The sequence below is a fragment of the Narcine bancroftii genome, chromosome 10 (assembly GCF_036971445.1).
Source record: "Narcine bancroftii isolate sNarBan1 chromosome 10, sNarBan1.hap1, whole genome shotgun sequence".
Lineage (NCBI taxonomy): Eukaryota > Metazoa > Chordata > Chondrichthyes > Torpediniformes > Narcinidae > Narcine > Narcine bancroftii.
In genome coordinates, this window is record NC_091478.1 from 17242277 (window position 1) to 17262915 (window position 20639).

General features: G+C 43.4%; 1 protein-coding gene across 1 annotated transcript in view; it reads right to left on the reverse strand.

Annotated features, from left to right (window-relative positions):
- The window catches only part of pdzd8 (PDZ domain containing 8), a 150177-nt gene that overhangs the window by 75596 nt on the left and 53942 nt on the right, over positions 1-20639 (reverse strand). The window contains exons 2-3 of the mRNA XM_069900039.1: positions 9473-9598; positions 964-1066 (exon numbers count right to left, since the gene is read on the reverse strand). Coding sequence (XP_069756140.1) covers positions 964-1066; positions 9473-9598 — 229 coding nt within the window. The remainder of the gene's footprint in view (positions 1-963; positions 1067-9472; positions 9599-20639) is intronic.

Here is a 20639-nt window from a genome sequence, read left to right on the forward strand (position 1 = left end):
AGTAATCAATTATTGAGGCCAAGGTGTTCACACAATGGACAGAGATCAACACTGTAGCTAATCTAAATTCCAGGCATACAAATGGGTATTTGGATATAGGTTGAAGCATAGGAGTCAATTATAGAGACACAAGAACTGTATGCCAGGACTAGATTGCCCTCTGCTGGTGAAATATCCAAAAGACATTTGTCGGAATACAGGAAACAGTCAACAACAACCTTCCTACGTCTCAGAACTTGGGCATCTTACAGCTCACACCACGTCAACTAAAGCAACACAATCTCTTCACCTGCTACAATATACAGTACATTCAACATATTGTCATGAGATCAGAGGGCCACGAAAGCTGAGCAGTCAGGACTTCCATTCTCGAGGTGGGTGGTCCATGCAGACAGCTGTTGCACAGGTTCCCATTCTTTTACAGTTTGGCCCCCACTTCACAAGCCACCCACAGGAGAGTGGTGTCCACTGATCCAACCGCCTCTAAAAACAAAACCTTGAAGATGTAAGTGTCCATCTGCGCCTTGAAAGGTAGACCTATCCATGCAGGAAATAAAAGCAGACGGAATAAAACAAAGTCTGCAGGAGCTGTGATTATCATTAATACTCAGAAGTGTTGGCGAAACTCAGCAGGTCCCACAGCCTGAGGGGAGGCAAAGATACACAACTAATGTTCCATGGCTGAGCCCTTCGTCAAGGGATACTTTTATATACAGAGAAAACTTCTAAACTTTGCTAAGATCACCTGTGCACTAAAACCCGAAAAGCACGCATTTTAATAGTTCTTGGAAGTATGAATTATTAATGGCCTTGGTTATTCAAGAGGGTAATTCATATAGATTCAAGCTTTCAGAACGGTGCATTTAAAGATTCTTTTGTTCAGATTTGTATAAAGCTGTCCTGTTGACAATCCATACAAAATATTGTTTATAAATGCTGGCATTCGTAATTTTAAAAAGTTACCGTTTTGATGGAGCTTCTAGTCTTCTCTTTCCACACCTGAGTACTCAATTCCAGCGTACAGTGAATGTATTCAATTCGGTCATACAATCCCAGGATGAACAACCTGAAAATAATAAATGTGATTACAACACTAAAACGATCAGATAGTCCAATCCACAATATAAGCAGGAGAAAGGCCATATTTTGTCTATCCATGATATCTTGTCTATCCAAAAGAGGCAAGTATGATTGTCCACAATACAAGCAGAATAGCTGTAATATCATTAAGATAGTACCCATCAGAAGCATCTTTGTTGCACACATCCTTCCACCAACTTTAAGGTTAGTACCGCACCCCATGTTTGCATGAATCGGGTGGGTGGCTCGGTCGGCACAACATCTTTACACCACCAGCCATCGAGACAAGGGTTCAAATGCCATGCTGTCTGTAAGGAGTTTGTCTGTTCTCCCATTGTCTATATGGGTTTTCTCTGGAGGCTCCATTTTATGCCTGAATAAAATGGTTGGGGGGTGGGGGGAGGACCAGAGGCCCACAGGGAAGCTTGAGAGCAGCGGAGAATCCAGATGGGAAGCAGTGAGAGAGTCCCACAGAACTCCCTTCAGAGAGAGGTGGAGAACTTCTTCAGGGTAGGCATCACTCAAAGAAATTTCACAGTAGATAGAAATGAAACACAAAAGTCTGCAGATGCCATGATTGAATATAAAGAGATAATTTTGAATGTGGCTTTCTGCACATTCTTGCATCTTTTCCTCCATATGCCTGGCGATCTCTACTTATGATGGATCTCCAAATATAGTAGCTTTCAGGAGTCCGGTGTAAGAAGTAAAATAGAGAAGTCTGCAGACACTGTGGGTGAAGTAAAAACACAATGCTGGAGAAACTCAGCAGGTAAAAGAGATAGCAAAGATAAAGATACATAACCAATGTTTCAGGCTTGAGCCCTTTATCAAGGGATGACAAAATGTAGGCAGGTGCCCAAACAAAAAAATGGGAGGAGAGGCAGGGGGAGGAGAGGCAGGGGGAGGAGCACAGTGCCACAGGCAGGTGTCAATTGGTGGATGAGGGAGGGCATGCAAGCAAGGGGTGGAAGGAGAGCTGTAGGAAAGACAGAGGGAATGAAAAGGGAGGGAAAACAGGGACTGGCCTAGCAGAAACCAAGAAGACGATGATGTTAATATCATCCAGACGGAAAATTAAGTGTTACTCCTCCAATTTACGGGTGGTCTTGGTTTGACAGTACATGAGACCATGGACAGATATCATGGGAATGGGGTGCAGAATTAAAATGGTTGGCCACTGGGAGATCTCAGTCCTTGATGCGGACAGAGTGAAGGAGCTCAACAAAGCAATCTCCCAGTCTGCGTCATGTCTCTCCGAAGTAGAGAAGGCCATAAAGAGAGCACTGGATCCAGTTGACCCCTGCAGATTCAGAAGTGAAGTGTTGCTTCAATTGAAAGGATTGTTTGGGGCCCCAAATAGTGCAGGTGTAGGCACAAGTGTGGCCACAGGAGAAGGGGGAGGTTAATGAGAAGGGACGAATGGACAAGGGAGTCATAAATCACAGTCTTTAAAGAAGGCAAAGAGAAGAGAGGGGAAGATTTGTCTGGTGGTGGAATCATGTTGTACACAGCAGAAATGATGGAGGATGATGTGTTGGATGCAGAAACTATTAGAAATGTGGGCCTCAATTCTGGGAATGACAGCCCAGGAGGAGGATATTGGAGATGGCAGTGCTTGTGATGTCTCTCCAGTGCCTTGAGGTGTCTGCCGCAAGTAGGCCATGTCAAAAGGCTTATTAAAAAGGGAGGGATCACTGCTTGACGAGAGAATTTCCTATGGAATGGAGTCAAATCAAGGGCTGGCTCACAGTTAAGATTCTTGAAGCATTCCAGCAGCAAGAACTGCCTTCCCATCTCTTGGTGACAAGTTCATTTCCATTCCTGGCTCTCAAAGGTATGTGGCCTTGGGTATTTGACTATGACATTTATCTAATCCATTTCCACAGCCTTTACTTCTCAAATTTCACTTGGAATATTGTGCAGAATTCAGTTCTTTTATATAAAAAAAAAAGCAGTAAGGTACAAAAAAAGCATTTACAAGGATGGTGGCAGATAGTGGCAGTTTCTGTTTATCTGGATTTATAGGCGACCTGCCCTTCAAAATTATAAATGGTTCAGATAACATAGGAGAACCCCAAACTGGAAGCCATACATGCAATGAGATAAATCCAGTAGTGAATTAGTTATCCTTCTAAGAGTGGTTTAAATGTGATACTTGCTAACGCAGAATGCCCCTAGTTTAGATATTGATGGAGATCGGCAGCAGCATTTTCAAAAGCAAACTACACAAGTACATGAAAGAAACATAAATAAGTTATTTCTGAAGGCTGGAATGAGGGATATCAGAAGCTTAAAGTATAGAACACCAACATGGATTAATCAATCAGATATTATGATCTTTTGCAAAAGTTGTGCATTCTGCACAATTACCTGTAACTAATACTGAGCAAAATTGGAAGTCAATTACAGATCATCATCAAACAAATTTTGAAAACAAATAAAATTAATTAAATCAGCAAAATGATAAGGAAGGACATCTCAGAACTAAGAATAAACCAACTACAACAGAAGAGAAACAGACATTTAACAAGATAGGCTGAGGCTTAAGTTTTATTGCAGTCGCTGTATGGTTTTTACTCTGCTGTCCTCTTGTGGCCTTTTGGAGCACAGCAGACTATACTGTAGAGGTGCCCTCGAGTGGATTTATAAGCATATTATGCCATAAAACTGATAATCGGGAATCCTCTCAACTTTATGGATGCTTGACATTCTGAGCACCAGACTATGGGATGTAATTCCCATTGATGCCCCAATTCACTTTAATCCATTTTATAAGATATCACGCCGTAGTGCAATGTCATTCTCAGTGCATCAGGCAAGCTTAAAGATAACATGGGAAACTGGCACACTAGTGAGTTTACAAGGAAATGGCGAAAGGAAGTATACTTCCTTTATACTTTAAAGGAAGTATAAGGGAAAATAGGGCTTTGAGGAGTTTCCCAGGATCGCAGAGGGTCCATGGGGAGTTTACCACAATCACGGGGAAAGAGTTCATGAGGAATTTGCTGGAAGTATTGGGAAGGGTCAGTGGGGAGTTTACCGGGATTGGGGGGGTGGGTGGGGGGGAAGGGTCCACTGGGGATTCAAACCAATTGTGGGAACAGGGTCCTGGGATGTTTATAGGAGCACAGGAGACAGATCCTGCCAAGCCAGACTTCAACCACAAAACAAAACCAGATTATCAGCTTCACTGTGAATCTCAATTGTGTGTTCAGATGATCCATATCTGAGTGCTTTGAATGAGTTTAAAACAAAATGGGAAATGATTGGGGAGAAGTCCCCTTTTGCTGGCATTCTGTTTGCAGAAAGCTTCTTGTGGTACTTACATCTTTGAAAAAAAAATTTAAAATAGAAAGGATGAGCAAAGAATATTTGACCTAATCCTTCACACCTGCATACTCCCACCCTCCCATCTTAAATATTCTTGATTTCACACTTCCGTGCTGTAAACTGTTTCAATCTTTTATAAATTTGCGGCAAGTTCTTTAATCATACTTAAATATTTTTTTCTCCAATATTATCTCCCCTAGTTTAGATTAAGGTCTCTTTTGGCTTATGTCACTTCCTTTTGACATATCACACATCTGCATGACAATGTTTTTAACTACTTTTTACTGGTAGTTCATGTTTTTCATACCTTTCCTCTTCTCCAACTAAAATTATATTTTGTGTTCTTTGCTCCTCATCAACGACAATATTCAAATATAATCTGGTCACAGTGTCATTCAACTTTATTTCAATTGGCCATTGAAGTCAAACTTAGACAAGGTGCTTCACTAAAGTGTGTGTGAGACCAGTTTTACACTGGGAATATCAGGTAGTCCTGGGAATTCCCAATGAAATCCAAATTACCCTGCAATCCTCCAGGTAGAGCAATATTGGGACTTACTTTCTGGAAAAAGTGTGGGCTACAGGAGTAATTCAACTTGGAAATGCCTTGTCAAATTTCCAAAATCAAGCAAAAGGTCACAGAAATAACTTTTCACTTTAAAACAAAATACATTCTAAAAATGCATTTTCTTGGCTGAATTATCTGTTGTTCTAGACCTAGCATCCAAACTCATAAATGTGGATCATCATGGTAGTTTAATCCAAAATAGATCTGGAACAAAGTCAAGTCTTTCCCACACAGGGAGGATTGAGAAAATAGTCGTGTTCTGTTCTTGTACACAAAAATCTCACATCTCCCAGATGGGAGGTGATAAGGTCATCAAAGGATGGGAGGAGTCAGGGCAAGGAAAAATCAAAGTGGTCAGGGGCAGAAAGCATGGGGTGTCTCAGGGAAAAAGCTTAAGGTGTGAACAGGACAGGTAGAAGGATGGAATAAATGATAGGATACATTAAAGGGAAAACCAGAGAATGAGGGAATGGGCTGAATGCAAAGAAGATGAAGCAGAAATGAAGATGAAGAGGAGAAAGGACAAGACAACTGATGACAGGATTAGAGGAATAGAACAATCAGGGGTGGTAGAAGGGCAAATGACAAAAAGAAAAAGGTTGATGGGGGATAAGACAGCATGTGGAAAGTTGAACAGTAGGAGAAAATGGGGAGGGAACATGCAAATGAGGGGACAGCAGAGGTTCAAGAAATTGATATTAAAACATTAAGCAGAAAGCAAAATTTCCAATAACGGCAATTACTTTAATGATCAGGAGGCAATGAAACGCAAGGTTTTCAAGTATGTTGATGTTATATGTGGATTGCAGAGGATCGCATGATCTCTCTGTTTGGATCCTAATCAGAAGTCGCATCACCTGCCAATCAATGGGTGGATTCCATCCACCCATTAGTGCACACTTTACCTCTGGCTCATTTGACTGATGCAGCGTCATCATTAGCCAGATGCCCAGCTCAGAATAACAAACTCCAACACGTGCGACTGTCCTCCCTCTCTGCCTCTTGGTCGAAGCCACAAACATCACTCCATGCCAGGGCCGTTACTGTGGATATTTCTGGAGGAGTCGTAGGTAAGGTGTGCACTACACTTAGTTGAGCCATACTACTGCATTAGATCATTTCTTGCAGGGAGCCACACCCCTGTGGCACAGGAAATCTAGACTTTGCTTGAAAGTCCCTGTGAGTGTGTACATGTGTGGGAGAGTGTGTAGAAGACAGTTGGCCACCAGTATCGGAGTCGAACCTGCATCCAATGTGAATGCCTGTATAGCTATTAAGTAGTGAGTGATTAAGTATACTTTGACATCGTTCTCTGTTTGATTTCCATTTGTACAATAAAATTATCTCTGATTGTGACATGTCTCCAAGCTCATCTCTCTGTGAACCCACTGAACCCGATAAAATTGCCAACGATTTAAAAATAGATAGAAAGGCGTGATGTAATGAGAACACTGTGATTCTATAATGATAAAGGAAAGTCCCAACGCAAAGTTTAATGTGGGTAAGTGCGATTTAATGCAAATGGAGTGAGACTGCAAATGTGCAAAGCTCAGAGGGATTTAGGCTTCCTGATGCACTAATCTTTAGGTCCTCCAATAAATAAATGGCATGTTGTGAAGTGATTAGAAGTTAAGAATAGTGAGGTTTTGTTACAATTGTACACTGTCGATGAGGACACACCTAGAACATAATGCACAGTTTTAGTCCCCTAATCCAAAAAAGGGACAGAAATGGAGACAGACCAAAGGAAATTCACTTGACTGATTCCTGGGATGAAGGGTCCTATTAAGAGAGATGGGAGAGTTTGGGTCTGTGTTACCTGGAGTTAAGAATGAGGGGTTGGAAAGCCTATTTAAGTTTAAATTGGAACTTGACCCAATGTTATTTTTACTTGGATACAGTACAACATTGATTTTGAGTTTAAAATTGGAGAAGTCCCAACTTGCATTTATTCGACTGGCTTTAGCAGTGGCTAGGAAGTGTATCGCTGTTACTTGGAAAAATGAAATAGAGTTGTATATCCAGAGATGGCATGCTGAGTTGCGATTATGTATTCCATTGGAAAAGATAACTTGCAACTTGTATGATAATTATTCTTTCTTTCTTTTAACGTATGGGATCCGTATATGAAACATACGAGTTTACTAATGTAATGAGGTTTTTTTTTCCTTCCCAACACGGCAACAAGTAAATGACCATACATACGTTAACTCCATTTTATTTGAGGTAGTTTTTTTTGGGGGGAAGGGTATGAGGGAGCAGGAGGGGGAATAAAAGGGAGAAAAAGTGTTTTGTATATCTGTACTTCTTTACATGTCTGTATACTTTATCTTTAATAAATAAAATATACAAAAAAAAAGAATGGGGGGTGACGTTATTCAAACATACAACATCCTAAGGTGGCTCAATAAGAGATATCTTCGCAGGTGGAAGAGTCACAAACAAGATGGCACAGCTACCAAATAAGAGGCATGTCACTTGAAACTACAAAGGAATTTCTTTAGAGGATATTGAATTCTCTGCAAGATGATTAGATTGGAGACTGGCTCGAACTGGCTGGAGGGGTACCAGGTATCTGAACCAGGGTACGAGAAGGTGCCAAGGGCACTGGAGGGTCCCTGACCGTGTCGGAGGTTCAGATCTGGACCTCGAGTTGCCAATGGTTTGGACTGGACTCTGTGCGGCTGCGGAAGCGCTGGAGGCAAATCTACGGACACTCGGTTACTCTCTTTTGCTTCCCTCGGAGGCTGGCTGCAAGGCACACTTGGGCAATTCTTGCTGGTGGCAAATCTGTCTGCCTTGCAGCAGGGAAAAAGAAATTTCATGTAATATGACATTGTTTTATTACTATGATAATAGACTGAATATTGAGATACATGTAAAATGGAGACTAAACATTTGAAAAATTGAGGAAATAAGGGGTTATAGGGAAATAGTACAGAAGGGAGTTGAGAGCAGCATAGATCAGACATATCTATTTTGAATACAGAGAAAAGCTTGAGGGATCCAATGTCCTACTCCTAATTTGTGTTCCACTTGTCCATCGTATGCACATTAAGACTGCTGGTAAGCTTAAAGAACAAAAATATTAGCTACCACCAAGTGATTAATCATTTATCTATCCATTTTTTCAGAATGACATTCATGGAATAATTTAACGGCAACAGTACTTCATAAATTTAAGACTATGATGTACTGAAAGTTGACAAAACACATGAGGTTCAGATATTTTATTAGGACCCATAAATAATCCCAGCCTGCTGGGATCTAAATCTTTGGCAAAGGAACTAAATGCATTCTTTATAGTCCCTCCTTATGTGGAAAAAGCAATGTGTGATGTTGTGAGCAAGACAGTGACCTTTTATCCCAGGACCTCATTTTAAATACAGTTCAGACTGACTGTTTACAAGATTCCTCCATTTGCCAGCAGTAAAGGTTCCATATTCCATGTAAAGTGGATTTGCACAACCTCAAACCAGTTCTTGGACTTTGTGCTTGAGAAGTCACACTGGGGCCAAGGTGATGGTCACACATTTCAAGTGGATTCCTCATTCTGACGACACCAAGGTGGACGCAAAATCGTGCTAAATCCACACGGATGAGTCATGAGATACAGTTCCAGATTAAATTTCCATGCTGGTATCACTGAACCCAGCAAAAGCCATAATTGCATTCCTGTCTGGAAGTAGTGGGGGAGTGTCAGAATGCATTTTTTTCTTCATCTGCTTAAGGAAAGTAAAACATCATAATTTGTTGGCTGCAATTCTTAATGGGAATATTTCATTACAAGGACGAATGAGAACTTGAAGGGGTGTAATCCCAGGATAAATGGTCAGTGATTTAAGACTGAAATAGGAAGGAATTTTCCTTCAAAGAATTGTGGAATTCTCCACCCCAGTAGGTTATGAATGCTAAATCATTGAACATATTCCAAGTTTCGTGCACAAACAGGTACTGGTATATTGGCCACAGCGTTGAGCAACTTCAGCCCTTTTTCTGATTATAGCCAAATTATGGTTGCAGTTATTGGGCAGGAAAGTTGAGTGAAGCCTAGAGATGTTGAAGGGTGAAAAACCTCAGAGCTGCACTGCCTACCCTTGCATTCTTATAATCTGCGTCATGCTGCAGGATGTGAGATTTTAGTGTTCTTCCTGTAGTGGATGTCTTGCATTAGCCGAGGTGAATCACATTCTTTCAGTGCTGCACTAAAGTTTCACTCTGACTTAAGTCTGCATTTCTGCACCGGGGCTTTGATGTTTGTCTTTCCGACAAGCAGTTTTTCCTGGCTTAATGTCACAATACAAGTTGGCAAAAATTTGAGGAATAACAGAAACTTCCCAAAAAACTAAAATAGGAATCCAAGGACAACACTGAGAAGGAGAATGATGTAACAATAAAACTGTCAGGATAATTTACAATTTTTTTTTTGTATAGAAGTGATTTTTATAATAAAAACCTTCTCTCCAAGGAAGACCATTCTTTCTTACACACCTGCTACATTCTACCACAGTGACTTTTAGGCGTCCCTCTGTGATGCTTGAGTGCTGTAGGTACAGGTCACAATTTGCTACATCCTCTGTGGTTGGAAGAACTTGATATGGAAAGAACGGTTTGTACCTAAAAAAAGACAAAATACAAAGCAAAAATCTTTATTAACGTGCTTTTGCATATTTTACCTCTAATTATGAATCAGCCATCACAGTCAAGACTTTGAATACAATCAGATAAAGAAATGGCGTCCTTAACATTGAACAACAAGGAATTGTAGGATACCACTCCTGCATTGAATAGGGACACCTATCAGATAATAAAAGAGGAAGAATATGGCTGAAGTTTATGTGGTTGCGATTTCCCACAAATGCATCCAATAGTAAATTTAAACAAGTGGAGCTTCCCCCACCCCCCGAACTGCACCATATGCTTCATACTGCTTATTAATTTGGAGAAATTCTGTACAATTCTGATACTGGTAATGCAGACACAAAACACTTCAAATGTGCAGTCATGATGGGTCAAAAGATGAAATGCATTTTAACCTATAAAACAGATTTTTCTCCCCCTATTTTCAGCTACTAAACTCTTGATGACGTGCCCATGTTCCAACTGGCAGTAGCTGTAGATCCAATGCATCACCATTGGATGTCACTTCAGCCTTTGTAACTAATTTATCTAGATTCTAACTGAATGCAAATAACTAATATTCAAGGTCAAATAAGCATTTAAATGAATAACGAGTAGCACTTCAAACTACATCTGATCAGAGTGTGAGAAAAGATGGTCACAATTCACAAATAAGAGTTCGGCTGACAAATGCAAATTACAATTAATGCAGAACACTATTATTACAATTTAGCAAGTCCAGACAGGCCCTAAGGTCATTAATTCAATGTTCCCTCTTGAAATTTATCTCCAACTGCTAGTTAGCTACAATACACACACTGACAGTATATGCTGTGTTTTATATTGTATATAGATATGATTTTGGGAGATAAAGTCTGGCAGGTTTTAGTTTAGGTCACATACAAACACTTCAAAACAGCTCAGTTAAAATACTGGTGCTCTGCTTAAGCTAGATAGGCTGGCTCCGAATACCTTTGCAAATGCTTTGGGGAGTGCCCAAGGGACTTCACTAACAGATTGTTGTTCACTGACGGATTGTTGTTTTGAAAAGCAACTGATGAAAGAACTCGGAGGATTAGGTTCAGAGCTGTATGCTGTCTGAGTGCAGTTTGCTGTTCTAAGAGGGTCATGTGGTTTTGAAAGTAGAGAGGAGAAAAAACAGGCTTTTCTCTGAGAGAGAATTCAATTCGGCAGCAGCAGCTGGGACTGGAACAGGATAAGCTGGCAAGCTTTTGGAAAAACCCCATTCTGAAGATGGGTTGTGAGTGCTTAGTTCAGCCTGGTCAAAACCCTTGTGGTCCATACAAGAAGAGAGGACTGGCTGCCTAATATTTCACTTGAAATAAGAGAAACAAAAATGAACTCTGTGGTGACCTGAAAGAAAGAGGTTATCATCTGGAAAAGCCTGATGGGGCAAGTTTCTTTGGCAAGACACTGCGCTCATAACAACACATGTCAGCATATTCTCGGCGAGGAGGATTAAGGAAAACCCCATGGCATTCTAAAATTATGCAAAGAGCAAGAGGATAAGACATGAAAGACTAGAACCTATCATGTGTGAAAGTGGAAAAGTGTGTATGGAACCGGAGGAAATCGCAGAGGTACTCAAGTCTTAGTCTGCAGCTGCACACTGCAATATGGAAATATGGATTATGCTGAAGGCCAAGAAAGAGTCCCCGGGTCACATTTATGAGATCTACAGAAGTTTCTGATCACGCTCTTACAGGTCAGGCGCACTTCATTCCTGGCCCTCAGCTTTGTTAGGCATTAAAAGGTACATGATCTTATTCATTTGAATAGGATCATGTGAAGCCAAGAGGTTGTTTTATTTTTTTGCTTTCTAATTTAATTAACATATTATTAATTTATATACATTTATTAATTAAATATTTTTTTAATTGTTTAAATGTGCTTCAACAATTTCCAGATGACTTTAGAAATTAAGGACCCCCCCCCCCCCCACCTACGTCATGCCAGATGACATTGAGATAGAATGTCACCATCACTCAAAGCAAAAGGAGTTCAAAATTCATCCAATGGCTAAACAATTTGTGCTAGCACGCTGGTGGCAATGCCAAGAAGGTGAATTAATGGCAGAGTGCATTACCTTTCCCCATACACATACAGAAGCCAAATAAAAATGTCATATTTAGCCAAACTGTCATCTATAATTCTTACTGAACACACCCAGTCTGGTTGCATCCTGCAGGAATACGGATCCACACGACTCAAGCCAGTGTTGAGCCCTGAAAGGCCTAAGCTTCACAGGACAAATGAGAAGAGAAGGAGAGGGTTTCAATTAGTACTTTTTCACCTCTCTTCCCTGGTAACGTGGACAGAATTCAGACCCTTAACCAGTGACACTAACCCTGAACGCGGCCTTTGTATAAAAGCTGAACAAACTCAAATATCAACGGAAGCTTCAGCAAAACAAAACTGGGGATCAAATTTTACTGTTATCATAGTTTCTTCAATTGACGTAGATAATTTAAAAATACAAAAGTTGAAATAAACAATGACATTAGCTAAAAATGCAGAAAAAGTTTCCGGTTTAATCATTTCTCAATTTAAATAGTTAATGAAGATTTTATTTTATTTTTTTGGTGCCTACTCCATTGCAATTAATGGTGCCACCACATCATGCCAGAGGACATCAATTATAGAATGTCTCCCATCACTCAAAGGAACAGGAGTTCAAAATTTTCCCGTCGATTGGCTGAACAATTTGAACCAGCGCTCCAGGTTGCTAATGGAGTGACTTGCTTAATGAAATGGCTTCTTAGATAAACATTTGAAAATTTAACTGGTGCAATTATTTGAATGATTTTGGATAGCTTAAAAAAAAATTACACCTCCATTTCAATTGTGTAAATTACCTTCTTTAATCCCTTCAGCTGAAATCAGAACATTGTCAACAAAATAATTGTTAATTTGTGATACAGGCTTCAAAGTGACAAAACAAGTGCCCTGGTCTGGTAAATCCACCGGCATCCAACGACTGAGCTCTCAATTTAACATTTTAAGTGTTTGATATTGAGGTGCGTTTTCATTTCCTGCAGTTACAGAATTCCAAATTATTGACAGGAACACAAATTAACACATCCTCAAGTCATTCCTGTACCAATTAAATGACAATGCTTTGCTGCAACTTCTCAGTATCAAAGACCTGAGAAACCATATATTCTTAGGATTTAGACTTTGTACAATAGGTTAAAAGTTGCGGGTGAGTCTTTACAAATGATCTTATAGGAATGGGATGACAGAGAACGGCAGCTCGCAGAAGCAGAGGTAATCCAAGGAAGGGACACTGATCAAGGCAGGCAATCAGGGTGTACAGGCCAGGCCTCAAGTATTTCAGTCTGCTGCAAGTCACCACTACAATCACCAAGTTCCTTCTCCATACTGAATACTGAAATAAAGTATCATTGAGTACCTCTGCGATTTCCTCCGGTTCCATACACACTTTTCCACATGATAGGTTCTAGTCTTTCATGTCTTATCCTCTTTCTCTTTGCATAATTTTAGAATGCCATGGAGTTTTCCTTAATCCTCCTCGCCAAGGCCTTCTTAATGCCCCTTTTGGTTCTCCCAATTTCCTTTATAAGCTCCTTCCTGTTAGCATTACAATCTTCTAATACTCCAACACCCAGCTCTCGGAACCTTTTCTTTTCTCCTATTCCGGGACTCTATTTAAGTATAATTAACATACAAAAGGCCACAAAGACAAATAAAGTTAAAAGTTCTGATCATTTACTATCACGAACGGTCATAAAGTTAATGTTTCAACAAATTACTAGCTTTTTATTTCAACAGTTTGAAATAAAAAGTTGAGCAATTACAGGCTTCAATTGACATAGGATTGGTGTGTCAAGCAATGACTCAAAACAGGAAATTCCGAAGAAGGGGGTGAGGGGGGGAGGAGGAGGAAGGGGGGGAGGAGGAGGAAGGGGGTGAGGGGAGGAGGAGGAAGGGGGTGAGGGGAGGAGCGGGGGAAGGGGAGGAGGAAGGGGGTGAGGGGAGGAGCGGGGGAAGGGGAGGAGGAGGAAGAAGGGGGTGAGGAGGGGAGGAGGAGGAAGGGGGTGAGGGGGGGAGGAGGAGAAAGGGGGTGAGGGGGGGAGGAGGAGGAAGGGGGTGAGGGGGGGAGGAGGAGGAAGGGGGTGAGGGGGGGAGGAGGAGGAAGGGGGTGAGGGGGGGAGGAGGAGGAAGGGGGTGAGGGGGGGAGGAGGAGGAAGGGGGTGAGGGGGGGAGGAGGAGGAAGGGGGTGAGGGGGGGAGGAGGAGGAAGGGGGTGAGGGGGGGAGGAGGAGGAAGGGGGGAGGAGGAGGAAGGGGGGGAGGAGGAGGAAGGGGGTGAGGGGGGGAGGAGGAGGAAGGGGGTGAGGGGGGGAGGAGGAAGGGGGTGAGGGGGGGAGGAGGAAGGGGGTGAGGGGGGAGGAGGAAGGGGGTGAGGGGAGGAGCAGGGGAAGGGGAGGAGGAAGGGGGTGAGGGGAGGAGCAGGGGAAGGGGAGGAGGAAGGGGGTGAGGGGGAGGAGGAAGGGGGTGAGGGGGAGGAGGAAGGGGGTGAGGGGGGGGAGGAGGAAGGGGGTGAGGGGAGGAGCAGAGGAAGGGGGTGAGGGGAGGAGCAGGGGAAGGGGAGGAGGAAGGGGGTGAGGGGAGGAGCGGAGGAAGGGGAGGAGGAGGAAGGGGGTGAGGGGAGGAGCGGGAAGGGGAGGAGGAGGAGGAAGGGGTGAGGGAAGGAGGAGGAGGAAGGGGTGAGGGAAGGAGGAGGAGGAAGGGGTGAGGGAAGGAGGAGGAAGGGGTGAGGGAAGGAGGAGGAAGGGGTGAGGGAAGGAGGAGGAAGGGGTGAGGGAAGGAGGAGGAAGGGGTGAGGGAAGGAGGAGGAAGGGGTGAGGGAAGGAGGAGGAAGGGGTGAGGGAAGGAGGAGGAGGAAGGGGTGAGGGAAGGAGCAGGGGAAGGAGCAGGGGAAGGGGATGAGGGAAGGGGGATGCAGGAAGGAGGAGGATGTGGGAGGGAGGAGGAGGATGAGGGGAGGAGGAGGGGAGGAGGAGGAGGGGAGGAGGAGGAGGGGAGGAGGAGGAGGGGAGGAGGAGGAGGGAAGGAGGAGGAGGGAAGGAGGAGGAGGGAAGGAGGAGGAGGAGGGAAGGAGGAGGAGGAGGGAAGGAGGAGGAGGAGGGAAGGAGGAGGAGGAGGGAAGGAGGAGGAGGAGGGAAGGAGGAGGAGGAGGGAAGGAGGAGGAGGAGGGAAGGAGGAGGAGGAGGGAAGGAGGAGGAGGAGGGAAGGAGGAGGAGGAGGGAAGGAGGAGGAGGAGGGAAGGAGGAGGAGGAGGGAAGGAGGAGGAGGAGGGAAGGAGGAGGAGGAGGGAAGGAGGAGGAGGAGGGAAGGAGGAGGAGGAGGGAAGGAGGAGGAGGAGGGAAGGAGGAGGAGGAGGGAAGGAGGAGGAGGAGGGAAGGAGGAGGAGGAGGGAAGGAGGAGGAGGAGGGAAGGAGGAGGAGGAGGGAAGGAGGAGGAGGAGGGAAGGAGGAGGAGGAGGGAAGGAGGAGGAGGAGGGAAGGAGGAGGAGGAGGGAAGGAGGAGGAGGAGGGAAGGAGGAGGAGGAGGGAAGGAGGAGGAGGAGGGAAGGAGGAGGAGGAGGGAAGGAGGAGGAGGAGGGAAGGAGGAGGAGGAGGGAAGGAGGAGGAGGAGGGAAGGAGGAGGAGGAGGGAAGGAGGAGGAGGAGGGAAGGAGGAGGAGGAGGGAAGGAGGAGGAGGAGGGAAGGAGGAGGAGGAGGGAAGGAGGAGGAGGAGGGAAGGAGGAGGAGGAGGGAAGGAGGAGGAGGAGGGAAGGAGGAGGAGGAGGGAAGGAGGAGGAGGAGGGAAGGAGGAGGAGGAGGGAAGGAGGAGGAGGAGGGAAGGAGGAGGAGGAGGGAAGGAGGAGGAGGAGGGAAGGAGGAGGAGGAGGGAAGGAGGAGGAGGAGGGAAGGAGGAGGAGGAGGGAAGGAACATAAAAGGGGGAACCACAGAAGGACCAAAGATCAAGGGTTGACGAGGGATGGACTAGAGATCGAGGACCGGAGAAAGGCAATTAGGAAAGGACTTTGTGGACGGGAATGGATACCTGGAGCGGGGTCTGGGGATTCAGGGAAGGATTTGGTGGGGAGAGTGGGTTTAAATTTTTTACAACACAGTAGAAGCCATTGAATGCCCGGCCGCCCAATAACACAAATTAACCTATAACCCGTTCGTTTGGAGCATGAGAAAACGGAGCACCGAGAAAAACCGTACAGGTCATGGGGAGAATGTAGAAACTGGATTCTAACCCAAGTTGCTAGCACTGTAATAGAGTCGCGCCCTAACCGTGTCGGGAAAAGGGGACCAGGGACTGGGAGGGCAGGGTGAGCGAAGACCTGGGAGGGAGGGGATCAGAATCATGTCCTGATTTTCCCTTGTATTCCTTGTTTCTGCCCTCTCCCAGCTGACTTTGTGCCTGGGACTCACCCCAAACAATTCTCTTATGGTAAACTAACCACCCTCCTTCCGTCCTTATTCTCCTGTTTGCTGGTACTGTTAACTATTTGTTTTGTTCAGATGTTGCCACTTGCTCCTTAATCTACAGCCCCAACCCTCTCCTTACAAATTATTGAATCTTATTAAACTACTACACCACCTCCCATCAAAGAACACAAAGTAGGATCAGGAGTAGGCCATCTGGCCCTTTGAGCCTGCCCCATCATTTAACATAATCATGGCTGATCTGTGTTGGATCATTGTGTCAATTCCCTATCTCTCTCAGTTCCCCAATATTTCAAAACAATTAGGTAATACCTCTTTGGTGATCCAACCTCCATAATCCACTGAGGCTTTTCTATCCAATTCAGTGTTTAATTGCCACCCTAAACATGTCTCTATGTCCCCTCTTTGAGATTCTCACAGTAGTGGAAAAAAAAAAAAATAATAATAAAAAAAAAAAAAAAAAAAAAAACAGGAAATTCCGATTTAAAATGGGAAAAGGAGTCAATCTCAAATCCACGACGATATGTGATTTCTTGTGCATTGTTGTGGGAGAAGGTGACCGGGACACAGTTTTTGTTGCTGTAATCTTTGAAAATTCAACAGTTGCCAAATCGTACAATCTTGTCGGCAGCACAATTAGCGTAGCGGTAAACGCAGTGCTGTCGGAGAACCAGTGACTGGGGTTCAAATCCAGCGCTGTCTGTAACGAGTTCTCCCTGCATCTCCGTGAGTCTCCACCAGGTGCTCTGGTCTCCTCCCACCATTCAAAATACACACTGGGGTTCGAGGTCAATTGGCTTGTAAGCCAAAGGTTCTGCATGTCTAACTAAAAATTTGTCATAGTCATTGCTTCCTGACATGGTGAAAACCTACATATATACCTGCATCAGGATACCATGGGCACGTCTCACAACAGAGGCCCAAGCAGATTATTACAGTCAGTGCAACACTCGGAATTGCTTCACTACGAGAGGTACCAATTCTTAGATGAAACACCATATCAAGGCCCCCCTTGAGAAACAAAAGGATCTATAGAACTATTCAATACTCTTACCAATGTTTTTCTCCATCAACATCAATAAAATGCAATAACTGTTCAAAATATCATTCCCAAAGGACTCCTGGAAATATGTAAATAACACGTAATACAACCAAGCAGCACACTAACTGGGAGAATCTGAAGGATCAAACTACAATCTATAATCGCCAACACTTTCTACCTCAAAATATCGAAGACAGCCTGACCCTCCCTGGTAACCAGATATTCAGTAAAATCCAGTCAAAGAGCAGCATTGTTTTTGCTTTAGTTGCATGCAAATGAATTCAAAGTTGAGCAGCATCTTCCTCAGAACAGACCGTGAAGAATGAACTAAAATGATTTCTCATCTGCTGGAGTATTTCCAGCATTTCATATTTTTATTGCGGATTTTTGCTTTACAACCTGTGATCTAGCCAAACTTCAAAAATCAAATCCTAAGGGACACTTTTATTACAACTTTACATTTGTAGTTTTGGTTCAGTCAGATGCCCCAGAGAAGCTTTCGTTCAGATGAAGACAAATTCAACTGATCAAATTTGAACTGAAGAGATTTTGTTTATCGTTTATAAAACAGAAACCCAGAAATGCTGGAGGAACTCAACAGGTCTCACAGCATCAACAGGAAGTAAAGATATAACTGATGATTTTGGTCTGAGCCCTTCTTCAAGGTACAAATTACATTTTGTTCACAAAACATGCCAAGGGTTCCATTGCAAAAGTTAATATATTGTAAGTTATTATAAGAAATTGGAGCTGGAGTTGGATGAACTCTGGATCATTCAGGAGTCAGAGGGGAATTATAGGGGCACTATTACACCTAGGAGGCAGGAGGAGGGTAGACAGGTGACAGTCAGAAGGGAGAAAGGGAACAGGTAGGCAATGCAGGGCATCCCTGTGGCCATATCCCTCATTTTGGATACTGTTGGGAGGGGGGGGTGGGGGAGTACCTACCAAGGACAAGCCACAACAATCAGGTCTCTGGCATGGCGTCTGGTCATGTGGCTAAACAGGGAAGGAAGGAGAAGAGGCAAAGCTATAGTGATAGGGGATTCTATAGTTATGGGGACAGATACGTTTTGTGGAAGAGATCGAGAAAAACACACAAGCTTAGACTGTGGATTTGCATGTGGAATTATGACATTGCAGCCATTAGCGAAACGGTTGCAGGAGGAGCAGGACCGGCAGCTCAATGTTCTGGGTTTTCATTGCTTTAGATGCAATAGAACAGGAAGGATGAAAGGGGGAGGAGTGGGCTTGCTAATCATGGAAAGTATCACAGGTGTGCTCAGGCAGGACAGACCAGAGGCTCGTGGGTGGAACGGAGGAACGGGAAAAGTCTGACCAAACTCATGGGGTTGTATTATAGACTGCCCAATAGTCAACAAGGATTGGAGGTGCAATAGACAGCTCCAGGAAACACAAGGTTGTGAGAGTTTGAGTTTGAGATCTTAAATATTCCACTTGATTGGGACTCCCATTCTGTAAAAGGGCTGAATGGCTTGGAGTTTGTTAAATGTGTTCAGGAAAGACTTCTAACTTAATATGTAGAAGAACCAACTGGAGAAAGTGCAATACTCGATCTCCTGTTAGGCAATGAGACAGGAGAGGTGACACAAGTATGTGTAGGGGAACATTTTGGGTCCAGTGATCATAATGCAATTCATTTCAAGTTAATTATTTTAAATTGGAGAAAGGCCAATTTGGAGGAAATGAGAAAGGATAGGTCATTTTCAGGCAAGGATGTGCAAGGTAAGTGGAGGACCTTAAAGGTGAAATTTTGAGAGTACAGAGTTCCTGTCAACATGAAAGACCAGGTTAGTAGGCATAGGGAACCTTGGTTTTCAAGGGATATCAGGGATCTGGTTCAGAAGAAGAGGAGATATTGCATGTATAAGCAACATGGAGCAAATTAGGTACTCGGAGTCCAAATAAATGCAAGAAAAACCTCAAGAAAGAAATCAGGAAGCTAAAAGATGACATGAAGTTGCTTTGGTAGACAATGCGAAAGAAAATCCTAAGGATTTCTACAAGCATATTAAGAGAAAAAGGTTAGCAAGGGACAAAATTGGACCCTTGAGATCAGAGTGGTCAACTTTATATGAGCCAAAAGAGATGGGGGAAGATCTTGAGTGCTTTTTTAAAAAATCAGTATTTGCTCAGGAAACTGGCACACTGGTAGCAAATACAGAAAACAAGCAGTGAGGTCATGGAACCAATACAGATTAAAGCAATTAAGAGTGCATAAATCCCTCGAGCTTGATAAGATATTCCCTCAAATCTTGAGGGGGTCCACTGTTGAAATTGCAGGGGCTCTGGCAAAAATATTTAAATATTAGCCACAGAGGTGGTGCCAGAAGATTGGAGGGTAGCTCCATTGTTTAAAAAGGGTTCAAAAGTAACCCTGGAAATTATAGGCCAGTGGGCCTGACATCAGTAGTAGGTAAATTATTGGAAGGTGTTCTAAATTACTTGGTTAGCCAGGAACTGATTAGGGATAATCAACATGGCTTTGTGTGTGGTAAGTCGAGTTTAACTAACCTTAGTTTTTCAACAAGGGTACCAGGAAAGTTGATGAAGGAAGGCTGTGTATATTATCTACACAGAGTTTAGCAAGGCCTTTGACAAGGTCCACATGAGAGGTTAGACAGGTTCAGACTCTAGGTATTCATACATTTTTTAATTTAGACATACAGCATGGTAAAGTAGTGAACTGGATTTGACAATGGCTGGATGAGAGAAGCCAGAGTAGTGGTGGATGAGTGCTTCTCAGACTGGAGGCCTGTGACTAGTGGTGTGCCTCAGGGAATCGGTGCTATGACCATTGTTGTTTGACATCTATAATCAATGTTCTGGATGGTAATGTGGTAAATTGGATCAGCAAGTTTGCAGATGACACTAAGTTTGGAGGTGTTGTGGACAGCGAAGAAGGTTTTCAAAGGTTGCAAAGGGAACTGGGCCTGGTGGAAAAAAAATGGCAGATGGAATTTAATGCAGCCAAGTGTGAGGTGTTGCATTTTGGAAGGACAAACCAAAAAAAAGGACATACACGCTAAATCAAATTATTGATTATAGGAGCTGGGATGTTCTAGTAAAATTGCACAAGACATTAGTCAGGACAGATTTGGAGTATTGTGTGCAATTTTGGTCACCTAACTACAGGAAAAATATCAATAAGATTGATAGAGTGCAGAGAAGATATACTAGGATGTTCCCTGGACTTCAGAAACTGAGTTACAGGGAAAGGTTAAACAGTTTAGGACATTATTCCATGGAGCATAGAAGGTGGGGAGATTTGATAGAGGAATTTAAAATTATGAGGGGGATAGACAGAGTAAATGTATTTCTACTGCCTTTACTACTGAGGGTAGGTGCGATACAAACCAGAGGACATAGATTAAGGGTGAAAGGGGAAAAATTTAGGCGGAATAGGAGAGGCAACTTCTTCACACAAAGAGTGGTGGGAGTGTGGAACAAGCTGCCAACTTAATTGGTGAATGCGGGCTTAATTTTAA